The following is a 14475-nucleotide window of genomic DNA, read 5'->3' on the forward strand; positions in this document are numbered from 1 at the left end:
GACAATGCTGACATCCTTATAATTAGTTACTTTTGTCAGTCAAATGCTATTTCATTCTGTCAATGCCCAAGTCATCTGTAATTTGTGGTCTTGTTCTATATAGCTGTGTTCGAACCAGTTTTCACCTCCTTCATCATGGTCTGCTTCAATTTAGCCACCAGGCAGGATATCCAGAGGCTGCGCCGTGTCATCCGAGCAGTCAGGAAGGTCAATGGATGCAACTTCACTCCCACTTACTCACTACATGTCTCAAGAACAAAAAGGGAAGCTGGCAAGATCATCACCCACCCCTCCCACTCTTCCAAGTTCTCCCCTCAGCAAGATGGAACACCGGTCTATCTGAACCACCACATCAAGACACAAGAAGCTTCTTCCACTGAGTGGTTGCACTGCTTAACACCTGATCCGCAATCCACCCCTGGACTAATCACCTTTCCCAGTATGGCATCCATACACCATGTAAGATTCTTTGCATGCATACTTGGCTAATAAAACGGATTCTGATAGCGACATCACTTTAACAAATGTGATGTCAATTGTCTGGGTCAACTGATTGGCTCATTTGGAGTTTGACCTCATTGGTATTTCCCTATTGCTCTGCTACAACACTGCATAATAGGGCATCCCCTAGGATAATACCCATGTAGAAGTTTGAGGGCACAGGTGCGTGTTTGCAGTCCCACTTTCCCTTTATGCTGCAACTGGTTTCTTTCTATCTTCTGATGGAATGGCGATGTGTCACCATTTAACCACACATTATTTTAGATTTAACTTTATCATCATTGCACAAAATACAAGTACTCAGACAACGAAATGCAATTTGGAATCTAATGCAAAATAGCGAAAGTGCTAGAAAGAGCTGTAAAATATGCACATCAATAAAAATGTATATTTTTACATTTTCCTGCTCCTGATGAATGTGCTTAAGCCCCCATACATGACATTTTGTTGCGCCTCTACTTCACGCTGTTCAAAATTTCTCTTCTTGGTTTGTCATTTACATTCGCTGTCCTCAGACTTTGCACGCAAAAATGCTTGATTTGCATATTATATGAAGATGCAGTTCATTTGCATTAACTTTGTATGCTTATTTCTGGGCGGCAACTGGGCAGGATCCCCAGCTAGTGCACTCACGTACGCACATTTACTGTACAGGATTTATCAAGGGAAAATTGCATACATACGTACAGAGACCTACATACATGCATACACAATATGCTGTGTGAAGATTATAACGTATTATTCCTTTGCAATTTTAAATGTATATTTTGTCGATTTTATTTGCACAGTATAGTCTGCTCACAGAGTTGCATTTCACTGTATACCCTTTGCAGATGTGACAAATAACAGATGTGACTTGACTTAAAGACGTCTCTGGACCTTTATCCTAAAAGACCGATATGTTAGAATTTAGATTATGCAACGATTTAAATCGGGATTAGGGTTAGTCTGAAAATGCCATACCAACGACAGGGAAGGATCGGGATACGGGAGCAGGACAGTAGCCTTCGAGCTGTTGTTTCGTGATTTTTTTACGGTTTATTTCAACGTGTAATTTGTGTATTTTGATTGGATTTGCGGCGGCTACTTAATATGGCGCACGACCGCTTGGACTATAAACGAGAGCAATAAATAAACACAATGTGTTTATGGTCTGCGTGCGGCTGCCTTTCTCTTGTTATGGCCATAGTATGCGGTTCCGCGGCCGTCAGCGTTAATCTGTAAGGCTGCCCGGGACCTACGATCCCGGTGACAGCTGAGCGCCGCTCCAAGTATATACACATACCAAAATAGGAGCAAGCACCCTTAGCACGAACGGAAAGTCCATCCGGCTGCTGGTTACTGCCCCGGGGAGTCTCTGCCGAGGCGCCGGCCGTTTACTGCCCATTTCCCGGTCCCGGCAAAAGCCATTTCCAATATCAAACCGAGCGCTTCTACTCTGGAACTGGTAAGAATAGCTATTGTCTATGAAGCTTTTCTTTAGATGTGATCGCCGTCATTTCTGACCATGAGTCGGTTATGTATGCATTTGAATTACCTGTTATTAGTGAACCCCTATTGTAGTGCGGTGCTTTCTGCGTTTGATTTGGTAGAATATGGGTAAACGGGTCATTTTAGGAATGCTACAGTGGTGTAAAACTGATGACCATTTCTACTGGACTTATTCTGTGGTTACCTGCTATAGGCTATCTAAACATGTTTTACTTGCACTCTGAATTGTAGGTGTGCGTGTGTTTAATGTCAAATGTATAGGCTATTTTTACCGCTAAACAAAGGTAAATGGACAAGGTTCTTTACTGCGAGTTAGGGGTACTAATTTTATCGTGATTGATTCCTCACAAATTTTCACACAACCTTTTCCGAGAAACCTTGACAATAAATGTAACGTAAATCCCATTCATCTATTAACCAATTACCCTGATTGGGGTTGGGGCTGGAGTGTGTCACTGGATGGGATGCTGGTCCATTGCAGGTCACATAAAGTCACGCACCTTGGGCAATTTAAAGACAATGGTATTTCTTTGAGCTGTGGGAGGAAACCCATGCAATATAGGAAAAATATGCAAACTCCACTGACACACAGAAGCAGCATTTAAACCCCAAACCCTAGAGGTGTGAGTAACCATGCTACCCACTGAGCGATCATTCCCCCCTAAAAGTAAAGCTTGATTTGGTATTCCTTGGATGGGGAAACACATACGGTTTTGGGACAGTCTGTCAAAGACGCTGCAGGTGCTTTGCTTATTAAGACGATAACTCAGAACGTTTTTGACGGATCTTTTAAAACATTGTAGCGGCATTGCCAGGGTGTTGAATCGGAAAATTTTAAATTTTGAGATGAATCGCCACAAAATTGAAGCGACGCTGGTTAGTTGCAGTAATGGTGAAAGCAGATGCCATTTGACATTGTGAATGCGACAAGTCAATTTATTTGATGTGAATTTTATAGATCTTATTACTGTGGCACAGAAACATTATATGGATGAAGATCTACACCTGGTTTCATTTTTAGACAAATTGCCCCAAAAATGAAGCAGCAGCGCTGTGTAGCAGCATAGGATGGAAACAGCAGCTGTTAAAGACATTTTGTATTGTGATCAAAGTAACTATAAAAGTATTTTAATGCTCTTTTTCAAACACAAAGGGTGATAAGGTAGAAGTAATACAAATTTGAAATGGATCGCCCCACGATTGAATCAGCACGGTATAGCAAAACAAAAGGGTAGTTTCAGACATTTGATTTTGTTAGCACAATTGACATTATCAGCATGATAACTCAAAAATTATTTGGCCGGTCTTTGGATCTGTTTTTTTTTTTGGAACTTTGAAGGAATGGGAATGGGTATGGGTGAAAATCTGGAGCTGTTAGATTTTTGAGACAAATCTCATTAAAATTGAAGTAATGGCACTCAAGTGACACTAACAGAAGGATGAGATGATTAGAGGTATATCCCTGTGAACAGGATTAATCTATTTATTATTATTTAACCTACTTGATTATTGATGGACCTTGTACTACTTCACAAAAACAATATATGGATGAAATTCTGCACCTAATGTACGCTTCATCAGATCCAAAATTGCCACTTAAACGACAGAGGGCAGCAAAACTGGAACTGCAAGGCAGAGGGCGGCTGAGAGGGGAAATGGCGCCTGCAGCCACCATCTTTGAACACAGCCGTCTGTCATCTAAACTTTTTCCATGGATCTTTTTGCAAACAACCCAGGAAAATTGCACATGTCTGTACTTCTAAAACTGCGGGGGCGCAAGATAATTTTCTGAATATTTTTGAAAGTTTATGTCGAGTTTTGGTTGCTAGCCTCCCATCTGGCAAATTTTACCCGTAGCAGTCCTGTAGCCAGTTGGCAAAGTGTCTGATGGAGAACTCGGCAAAATTTATTGTGAGAGAATTTGTTTGTGTCACTTTATTTTGGACATGTGGGGACCTGATCAAATTTTGTGACAAATCGCATCAAAATTTAAGCGGTGGCGCTTAATAACAGCTAAGAAAAGGATGAGATGATTGAAGACTTTTCCTTGTGAAGAGGATCAATCTATTTGTTATTATTTACTCCATTTACTCTACTTCAACTATGATGGAACTTATTACCACTTAAAAATATGTCCATGGCCCGTCCAGACCTCCGTATATATCATTAGTGTATCTATCATAGTTCTTACTGTCACGTCACAAAAAATGTTGGTCATGGTGCCAAATAGATATAAATAGAATGCAAATAACTAAACATATAAATAATTTAAATGACATTTCCAAACATGAACATTAAAATACACAAAGGAACCACCTAATTGGTGGGAGTAGATTCTGCAAATTGTCATATAAGTGGTATGTGTAATACTGTAAATGAATGTTTACTTTCAGACTTAAATATACCAACAAGGACTCAGAACATTCAGGCAAAACCATTTATTAACTTTCACATTTCCCGGTTACCCATCCAGTACTTCTAGAAATTGTACAAGTTGGTGAGTGTGGGTGAGTAGAGATTTGAGGGGCGGAGCCAGTATTGGGGCTGTCTGGGGAGCACAATGCTGTAATTTCCGTCACCAATTCTAGTTTAATTGAGAATTAATTTGAGAACTCGAAATAGCAAACTGAGAGTACAAAGAAAGTAAATCATGTGCATGCTTTAGGGGTCATGTGAGCTTCATCCATGGTCTCCAGGGGTCTCTGTACCATCGATGTATCTGTTTCTGTTCTTTCTGTTATGTCATGGACAATGGTGGTCAGAGTGCAAATGATAAATAAATAGAATAGAAATATTTAGATATAAAAAAGTGAATAATATAAATGACACTTAAAGACATGGACATTAAGATACAAGGAAATACAGTTACCTGCCTAATTGGTAGGGAAAGATTCTGCAGATTGATGTTAGTGGAATGTGCTATTAATGAATAAGTGTAGAGTCAAGGTTACTTGTCAGAACTAAGACTCACAGCATTCGGGTAAAAACACATTTGTTGGCTTTCAGATTTCCTTGTTGGTCCATCCAGTACTTCTACAAATTATACAGATTGGTAAGTGTGCAAAGAGTACAGATGGACGAAGCGGGTGACGAGGCTGTCCGGCGAATACAATACTGTGGCTCTGACAGCCCCCTTTCTAGTTTGAAATATGAATTTGTGTCACAATGGTGTGTTATGATAAGTTAATATCTGCTGTTAACTTTCCAGGAGACTTAAGAAAGACTCAGCAATACACTAAACTGGAACAGGAGAATGAAAATCACTACAAAAACTTTATCAGTCAGTTGATCCTCCACAATATTGCAGTGTTGGAGAACAATGATGCCAGGAGTCTCAGCAAATGGTTAAATTACCACAACTGTTTTCATCCTTAATTACTCACAGTTTGGTGCTGGTACGATGTCAGTCAAAGGACAAGAGAGCTACGTGTACGACTTCTGTGATGCCAGTCACCCAGCAGAACTCCTGGATGCGCTCAGGGAATTCTACGTAAGCAACCTTTTCACTGATATCACCCTGCAGTGTTCTAGCGGGCAGGTCTTTCATTGCCACAAAGCTGCCCTGTCAGCTTGTAGCTCTTATTTCAAGGTGATGTTCACGGCAGACATGAGAGAGCGCTCAAACAGTGTTATCAGGCTATCGGGGATCGACAGCGATATTCTTACTGCTCTGGTAGACTATGTGTACACCTCCAAGGTGAACATCACTCAGACCAATGTGCAGAGTTTGCTCGAGGCAGCCGACCTGCTGCAGTTCAGCACAGTGAAGATGGCCTGCGAGAACTTCCTGATCCGGCTCCTGGATGTGGATAACTGCCTGGGAATGCATGCGTTCGCTGAGCTTCACCTCTGCCCGGCATTGGAGAGGGAGGCCCGGCGAGTGATGCTCAGTCGATTTGAGGAGCTCATGTGGCAGGACGAGTTCCTGGAGGTCGATGTGGAGAAGCTTACCACCATAATTTCGACAGAGAACCTCAACGTGTGGAAGGAGGGGGTTCTCCTGGAGGCCGTGGTTAGGTGGGTAGCACATGATACGCCGGCACGCATAGACTATGTCCAAGACCTGCTCTGCCGTATCCAGCTTGACTTGGACGAGATGTACTTCAAAACCATGTTGGACATGCAGAGTTCCCGTTTGCTGGCCAATGAAAACAAGATCCGCTCTTTGATTGCCCATTCTCTGAAGTCCACATGCAAAGAGATGTCCATGAGCTGCAAGAAGCTGACCTCTTGCATGTACATAATCGGGGGCTACTACTGGCATCCACTGTCTGAGGTCCACATGTGGGATCCGGTCACCAACACGTGGGTGAGCAGGAAGGACATGCCGGACCACACGAGGGAGAGCTACAGTGTCGCAATCCTGGGACCCAATGTTTATGTGACGGGAGGCTACAGGACGGACACCATTGAGGCGCTCGACGCCGTGTGGGTTTACAACAGTGATACTGAAGAGTGGGCAGAGGGTTGTCCCATGCTTGACGCCAGATACTACCACTGCTCTGTGGCGCTGCATGGCTGCATCTATGCAATAGGTGGCTATAGGGGAGGTGCACCTGCACGGGAAACTGAATTCTATGACCCGCTGAAGAAACAGTGGTTTCCAGTGGCCAAAATGATCCAAGGTATGGGAAGGCTTTGTCAATATACACATTTTAAAAAGATATCTGCCTTTATTTAGGGTGGTGTGTCACTTAGTGGGTTAGGAGTGTATGCCTGCAGGTCCTAAAGGTAGTGGGTTCAAATGGCAGCATCAAGTAATCATCTGTTGGGTCCTTCAGCAAAGTCCTTAATTTCAACTGCTCCAGGGGTGCTGTACACTGACTTGCTGACCCCAAAGTTTGCTGTCAATGGAGTCTGTGTCTTTCATGGAAAAAATACTTATGTACTTGTAGCTATACAAATGACAAATAAAATATGTTGTACTTTTTTGCCACACACATTAACAATTATATCATTGTTCAGCTGAGCTCTACATAGCTGTCAGCAGGTAAAGCCAGTCTCCTAATGCCATCGAAGAAAATGTCGACAGATAGGCCTTTTGCCTTACAATGTCACACAGGCCTCTACAGAGGGACATTTTTGTCACACATGTGACTAAAAATCAATATGTACAAATTACAAAAAACTATTCCCTTGCACACGTGCGTATTGGACTGAGCAATGACATTACACCACTACCTGTAGTTCTATACTGAATTGATTAGTCACTGTTAGGTAGGTTAAAATGAGTATTCCCAGCATGCATCACACTGCTAAATGACCCAGTACTGAGCATTCAGAATAAAGTAACTGGTGCTCGTGCTCAACAAAAGAACCACCGCTGTGACAGACACACTGCATCATGTTTCCCTGAGCATTTGAATGACTGAAGTCTATCAGTAACAATCTAATGAAATCAATTATTAATTATGGCTGGGCAATATCTAAAAAATAATGCATTGAAAAATATCAGGATAAATGATCATATCATGTCATCCTAACACCCCCCCCACCAAACCCACACTCAACCACAGTCACTTTAAATCAATACTCACAAGCCCCTCCCATAAATGAAAGAAGCTGCAAAGAAGGAATTTGTAACTAGGTTGTCAAGGCTGTCAGCAATGTCCTTTCTTGACCATCTGCATAAGTCGGGAATCTCGGAATTCCCGCCAGGAAGTTACACTTGAACATCTGACATTCTGGGGCTGCTGACTGGAAGATAGAAGTTGGTGATGTGACAACATCTAACTTCCCAACTTACAAGAATGGCAAAGACACAATTGCTGCAACATGCAATGAAACATTGAGCTTTTTTTTTTTTTTTAGCAGCATCAGAATCATTGGCTGGAAGCCTTGACCTGGAAGCCAAATAAATCCTTCTCTTGTCTTGCTTTGAGTGTAGCCTAAGCCTACATTCCGGACACAAGCAATAATCTCCAGTTAGCCACTGTCAGATATCGACACAGGGTTTCTTGGCTGTTATCATTGATTACCAGTAATACTGTTATATTGCCCAGCCCTATTACTCATTATTTCAGATGAGTTGACATTTTCTCAGAAGGATGTAACAATTATGCTGGCAGCACCGTTACCACAGTGTAGCGCAGTGTAGGGTGAGAGTAAGGGTGTGTGTGTGTGTGTGTGTGTGTGGATATCTCTTCATACTGTTTGTGAGCATGTGTATATCAGAGCCGGCTCCCTTTGTGTTTATTTGTGTCTTAAAAATTAATTGGCTGGTTAGTGCCCTATTTTAGTGCTCCTCTCTCTTTTTAAAGGTGTGGGGAATGCCACAGCCTGTGTGCTACGTGACACAATCTACGTAACGGGGGGCCATTTTGGTTACAGAGGAAGCTGCACTTATGAAAAGATTCAGAGCTACAGGGCTGACCTCAATGAGTGGAGCATAGCCACAATAAGCCCTCATCCAGGTAAAGAAAAGTGGACAGAGTAATTACAAACTAATGAGCAGAGGTGGAGGTTTCAGGTCCAGAGAGTACAAATCCAGACCAAGATTTTGTTTCAACCAAGCAGATGAGTATAAAGAGTCACAGTCACAGAGTACTCAACTGGTTGGTTGAAACAAAATCTTGGTCTGGATTTGTACTCTCTGGACCTGAAATCTCCACCTCTGCTACCGCTTCTTTATGCTGTACAGTGGGTATAATAAGACCTGCTTGCAGCAGCTTGTGGTAGCAATCAGCCTGTGTGTCTCTTGTTTGCAGTATAGAGGGGGAAACTTTGTGGGTTTTCTATAATCCTGCCTGGAGCATCTGTGTTGCTCTGGTAAATCCAGGCTTTACAATTAGCAAGGGGGGGGGGGTCATTGAAAAAACATACCCATAGCCTAAGGATGTGGTCCTAACACTACAGGAAAAATATAGTGAAATATGCAGAGGGCCCTGGTAGTCAACTCGCATTGTATACTCCAGGGTAGTGGGTTTAATTCCTCCCCCAGGTACTGTATATGTAGAGTTTGCTTATTCTCCTCCCACATGAGTGTCCTGCAAGGGACTGGAACCTCATTCAGGGTGTCCCCCTACCTTATGCCCTGTGCTTCCTGGGATAAAATCCCAGCTCCTTTCACCTCTATACTGGATAATAAGTATCACAAAAAAGATTAAAGATTAAATAACTCTCAGAGGCTTTTGGTTTAATTTTGTATATTACATTTACATAGTACTGTCTCTTAAATACAGGGCACAGCTAAAAGATCTAATGTGAATTTTATAAACATGCAATAAACCAGAGCTTTTCAAATCTGGACCTCAATTCCACATCTAGGCCTTGTTTTCAGTTCTCCCAGGTCGTTAGTTTAATAAGTACTGATTCTGATTGGCTGGAGGCTTTACACCTGGTTCCCAGGTAAAGACAGGCTGGAAAATCAGCAATGCTCTGACCTTGAAGACCGTGATTTGAGTAGCCCTGCAGTAAACCTCTGATGTTTTACTGTTTCAGAGTATGGTCTGTGCTCAGTGTCCCTGAACAACAAGCTTTACCTAGTGGGAGGACAGACCACCATCACAGACTGCTATGACCCAGAGAAGGATGAGTGGAGGCAGATGTCTGTCATGAAGGAGAGGAGGATGGAGTGCGGTGCAGTGGTCATGAACGGCTGCATCTATGTGACAGGGGGCTACTCATATTCCAAAGGCACATACCTGCAGAGCATTGAGAAGTATGACCCTGAGCAGGACACGTGGGAGATCGTAGGTAACCTTCCCAGTGCCACTCGCTCCCACGGCTGCATCTGTGTCTACAGCGTGTAAGTTGCCCTTTTTCGGTACATGTCGGAGGGGGCAGGTGTTTCCTGCTTCGGAGGACAGAGCACCTGCATGACCACGGCCACCAGACCTTCTGCTGAAAAGCTGATCTGATCTAAACCTGCCCCCATCACCTTCCTGCCACCTGTTTTTGCCATGATACTCAATACTTTCAGTAAAGCAGTAGTCAGTTTCACCATTTTCTGTTCCTCCTAAGATGTATTAAACCGTATTATACATTTTTGTTGTTTCTCTGAATACCCTCCAGTGTCCATAAAGTTCTATCCAAATGGCATCAATCTATAGAGGTTGGAGGATTTTATGTTAACCGGTAATGCTTGGTATCAGGCTTTATCAAGTATCAAGTCGTTTGTCTGCTCAGGAAAGTGTTGCTATTGGTCTTTGAAGGTTTGAAATGTGCACATTGTCTACTGTAACTTTATGAGAAGGTACTGTTAATTATTTGTAAAATTTAATATCTCATGCAGAATAAGATGAAGTTTTCATCCCAGCACAATATTTGGTCTTTACCTATTTGTATTTAAAGCAAAGCAGCTTTTAACTTTTTAAAAGTAATTATGAAAACATCAAGTTTGTAAACCTTCGAAGTGTTAAAAATATTGGTTGAATGTAGAGAGACCTCTACAAAAAACACCAGGTAAACTATTCGTTTTTAATTGTGTTTTATATGTATTGTAATTGTGCATATTTTTTGTTTATGAATGCACATAGCAACTTGTGTGAACTGTGATGAATTTGGTTTTATACTGTAAATTAAAAAAAAAAAAACTGCTATTTATGTTGTATTTCAGTCATAACCTGTATATCAGTTATTTTAAAACATTTTATGTCAAATACCATATAGGTGTATACACATTTGTATGTACACACACACACGCACACACACACACACACATATTTATTCTATATAACATTAAACATTGTGTTTATTTTCCATTTAGCTTGAATATTATACAAATCTATTCACAGATGAAGTCAAATTAACATACCTAATTTATTATCTAGTATCTCTACAGAGGTTTGATGTTGATTATTAGTTTAATATATAGTTTCATTTTTACAAATGAATGTTACCCTTAAGTGCTTTTTGATGTTGGAATTTGTGTCAATTGAGCCAGTTTTGCAAGTCACAAATGGCGTTAGTATAATTTTACTTTTGCAGGAGAGCAAGTTTTTGATTGTTATACCAGTGTTACGTTATACAAATGCACTATTTAATAAATACAATTGTTTTTAATTATGCTGAGTTTTATTTTATATTGCCAAACATTGTGATTATGCGATGATTATGGTGGTTATACTGATCAGTTATTAAGGAAGGAAGTAGCCTAAGTTTGACAAATACATGTGGATTTTTCTTTTTGGTTCTTTGATTTGTCAAACAGAAAATCCTTTGTGAGACTGGACATATAGAATAAAATTATGTTGGTCCCATTGAAATGAAAGTGGCTAAACATTTAGCCTTGTGTGTTTAGAATACAATAATGAAATTATCTCTTGAATGGTTAAAGTAATGATAACTGCAGTGAGCATATCAAAGCAAATGTGGGGCTTGTGTGACAAGTTGCAATGCTGAACCCCTTGAATATACGGAAAACAGGAGACCAAATATCAGCAGTCTTCGGTAAACACTTCAAGATTTTATTGATTACATTTTTTTCCTCTGACATTTATGTGTTTGCAACAGTTAGACTGTTAGATACACATGAATACTAGTTTGACAATTCAATGAAACTAACCTCCATCTTCTATACCCACTTGTCCATAACAAGTAATTTAATTATATTTGGAAATAAAAATCACAATCAGACATTACTAAAATTAAAATAATATCACAATTAGAATTATTCCAACAAATGTATTAACTGTTCTAATTAAACACTGGTAAGTCCTTTCTTTGTGTAACACCTTCATAAAATTGCTTACATTATTACACAGGTTTGCATATCAGTGCGGCACACCGAAAAGAGGGCATATTTTGGTGAATTATGAATCTCTCAGCAAATATCCTATACAACTCGTTGATTTTTGTGATACCGAATAATTCATGTTTTGCATAATAGCATGACACGTATGTATATGTAGGCCTATATAGGATACATATATATGTGTGTGTGTGTGTTTGTGTGTGTGTGTGTGTGTGTAAAATCGGCCTCGGACTTCGGGGTTCCCCTGGGCAAATTTGCAATATATACTGCACTCACTGCATGACCCCAGCTTGACGCGTGAGGATCCGCAGCGTCGCGACGATGCCGGGACTGCCCGCACTCACACATACCAAGGGAGGAGCATGCTGTCAGCTAAACGAGCCTTACAGACCCCGTGGCACCTCTATAAATAGCAACTCAGTAACACGGGAGGGGGAGGAAAAGGGGGAAAGAAAACTCCTGTGCGGCTCTCCTATACAAACGACACCGCCCAGCCGATTCCCAAGCAGGGCGCTTTAAACCACCAACCTTGCCCATGAAGTTATCGCGAGAAAACGCGAGAACGCCCCGACAGAACAACAAAAATAAATTTTGGACAACAATCCTTAGTACATGATGGCGGCGTCGCTGGTGCGCCGGGACAAGAAAGCCACAGCCGCGCAACTGAAGGCCGACCTCAACCGGACTGACGACGGCTCGGGGGCACGTATGCTTCAGGATCTGCTGGATTGTGTCCTTAATCCAGAAATGCAAGCCGGGGACACGGAGGCCTTGGAGTGGTGCAAGTGTCTGCTGGCAGGAGGGGACGCTTTCGATGAGTTTTGCAAGACGGTGCGCTCCTACGATAACGCCACCCTTTGCGGCTTGGTGTGGACTGCCAATTTCGTGGCGTACCGCTGCCGCACCTGTGGCATCTCGCCGTGCATGTCGCTGTGCGCCGAGTGCTTCAACAACGGCGACCACACGGGCCATGACTTCAATATGTTCAGGAGCCAGGCCGGCGGGGCCTGCGACTGTGGGGACAGTAATGTCATGCGGGAAAGTGGGTGAGTACGGCCGCCCCAAGGGGTGTCAGTGTTTATGGATGCAAATACACAAAAAAATGGCAATAAAGAAATGTAAGCTAATCTAATATAATCTAATAAAGCCTTTATGAGATGGTAAAACTAGCGCTGGTGATCGCCGTCCCGTAACCATCGATCGCTGTTAACTGGAGCCACATAGTAACCAAAGTGTCATTTTATGCTGTCACTGTGTCACTATGGGGAGGGGGGTGTTCAAGTCATATTTATTTTTACTAACGTCACAGACCACGAGGAGTAACGCCAGGATCTGTTTTCGCAGCTATTTCACAAGTTCCTTTTTGCGATTTCCTTGTAGGTAAAAAAATGGATATTCTCTTATTGCTGCATACTTAGCAATGCTGTCAGTAGCAACGTAATAAAAGCCCGTAACATATTCCTGTGTTAAGCTAGTATGTAAACAGAAACATAATTTACATTTTAGCTGTCAGAAATGGAAAAGTTGTTGTGCAACCTCCGTTATGGAATTGTTACACTCCGCCCGGTATGCTTGCTATAATTGTAATGCCTATTGCTCCACTTTCAGTTTTGAATTCAAAATAATAGCAGTTGCGGTCCACAGCAGGTGCACCCGATTTCAAGTTGTTACTCCAAGCGTGACTTTTATTTTGACATACTGCTTGAACATAGGGCAAAATTTGTCACCTTGGGTCCCTCTGCTCTATAAAATTAATAGTTTAACGTATTCATGGGACCCAGTAAAGTGATGCACCCCCTGAATCTGTCCTACTGGACCCCAGGACAAAGTTGTTCTGATAATAATGACAAGGTGATGTGTTTTGAATCGTAAATGTTTAGGATATATGTTTAAATGGTGTTTTCTGCTTATGGTGGTGTTTAACTCTAGGAAAGCATCTCTGTGGCTGCTTTTAGAGGGGAAAACTCTTATATTTGACACATGAATGGGGCTGCAAATAAAGACAAAAATATCCATGATTGGTGAATTACTTTTTAAAATGGTTACTACTGGACTGTTTGTTGAATTCCTGTGCTTTTGTATTTGAAATAAGTATTGGAAAATAAAGATCTGCGTGTAAAATGAAGGTTTTTTTTCCTTTCAGTTCACTTAAAATAATGTTATAAGTGATAATTGCATGTGTTTACTAGATGTATAAAAGGTGTTAAATATTGAAATCTGTCATTGTGTATTTATGGATTTTTTTAGTGTATTTTCTGGGTTGAATGAATTAACTGTGTTCTGGGCTAGTTAGCATTAATTTGTCTGGCTTTATCTTTATCTGTGTCTTCATGGGTGACAGAATACAGGGAGAAATCATGCAGTGATCCCCTAGTATGCTGTTTTTTCTCCCTTGTTTAAATTCAAACAGGTTGACTAGAGCAATACTTTTTATATGTGTGAATGTCACATTGTCCTGTTTCATAGATTTTGCAGGCGGCATCGATCGAAAACTGGAGAAAATGTTCCCTCCATCCCCAGAGACTTGCTGCTGATGTCAGAGATGGTTCTTCCACGTTTCATTATTCATATTGTTCAGCACTTAAGAGAGGGATACACTGAACCAGGTAAAGAACAAAAAAAGGCTCGGGATCTGTGCCAGCAATCGGAAGGTTGCTGGTTCAAATCCCATGAATGTCAGCAGTGATCCTGCTACATTGGGCCCTTGATCAAGGCCCTTAACCTGCAATCGCTTCATCCTGGGTATGACGGTATTCTACATCCAGCCCTGCAAGGAGGTCCTCCAGCTT

At 41.5% G+C, this 14475-nt stretch overlaps 2 protein-coding genes across 11 annotated transcripts in view; both read left to right on the forward strand.

Moving 5' to 3' along the window:
- Positions 1 to 1124: 1124 nt before the first annotated feature.
- On the forward strand, positions 1125 to 10995 carry klhl23 (kelch-like family member 23). 3 transcript variants are annotated; one of them, XM_023805744.2, is made up of 5 exons: positions 1126 to 1948; positions 4999 to 5044; positions 5201 to 6617; positions 8253 to 8405; positions 9433 to 10995. In XM_023805744.2, exons 3-5 carry the CDS (start codon positions 5393 to 5395, stop codon positions 9741 to 9743), a joined length of 1689 nt encoding a protein of 562 aa, XP_023661512.2. In that variant the 5' UTR covers positions 1126 to 1948; positions 4999 to 5044; positions 5201 to 5392; the 3' UTR covers positions 9744 to 10995. The 3 variants fall into 3 exon arrangements, with proteins under 3 accessions (XP_023661513.2, XP_023661512.2, XP_023661511.2); XM_023805745.2 differs by lacking the exon at positions 4999 to 5044 and having other exon boundaries at positions 1125 to 1948; positions 5378 to 6617; XM_023805743.2 differs by lacking the exon at positions 4999 to 5044.
- A 1010-nt stretch (positions 10996 to 12005) lies between these two features.
- The window catches only part of ubr3 (ubiquitin protein ligase E3 component n-recognin 3), a 56406-nt gene continuing 53936 nt past the window's right edge, over positions 12006 to 14475 (forward strand). For 3 of the 8 annotated variants that reach the window (XM_072714369.1, XM_072714376.1, XM_072714385.1), the window contains exons 1-2: positions 12009 to 12732; positions 14153 to 14292. In XM_072714369.1, the coding sequence (XP_072570470.1) occupies positions 12299 to 12732; positions 14153 to 14292 (574 nt within the window). In that variant the 5' untranslated portion in view covers positions 12009 to 12298. Of the gene's footprint in view, positions 12733 to 14152; positions 14293 to 14475 lie in introns of all 8 variants that reach the window. The other 5 variants (XM_072714364.1, XM_072714372.1, XM_072714359.1 and 2 more) reach the window with 4 other exon arrangements.

Source organism: Paramormyrops kingsleyae, chromosome 1, assembly GCF_048594095.1.
Source record: "Paramormyrops kingsleyae isolate MSU_618 chromosome 1, PKINGS_0.4, whole genome shotgun sequence".
NCBI classification, from domain to species: Eukaryota; Metazoa; Chordata; class Actinopteri; order Osteoglossiformes; family Mormyridae; genus Paramormyrops; species Paramormyrops kingsleyae.

Excerpts from the sequence above, each read along its gene's own strand:
- klhl23 (XM_023805745.2), top strand. The coding sequence starts at position 5,393 with ATGTCAGTCAAAGGACAAGAGAGCTACGTGTACGACTTCTGTGATGCC. Across the intron at positions 6,618-8,252 it reads AGTGGCCAAAATGATCCAAG|GTGTGGGGAATGCCACAGCC; the intron begins GTATGGGAAGGC and ends CTCTTTTTAAAG. Across the intron at positions 8,406-9,432 it reads CACAATAAGCCCTCATCCAG|AGTATGGTCTGTGCTCAGTG; the intron begins GTAAAGAAAAGT and ends TTACTGTTTCAG.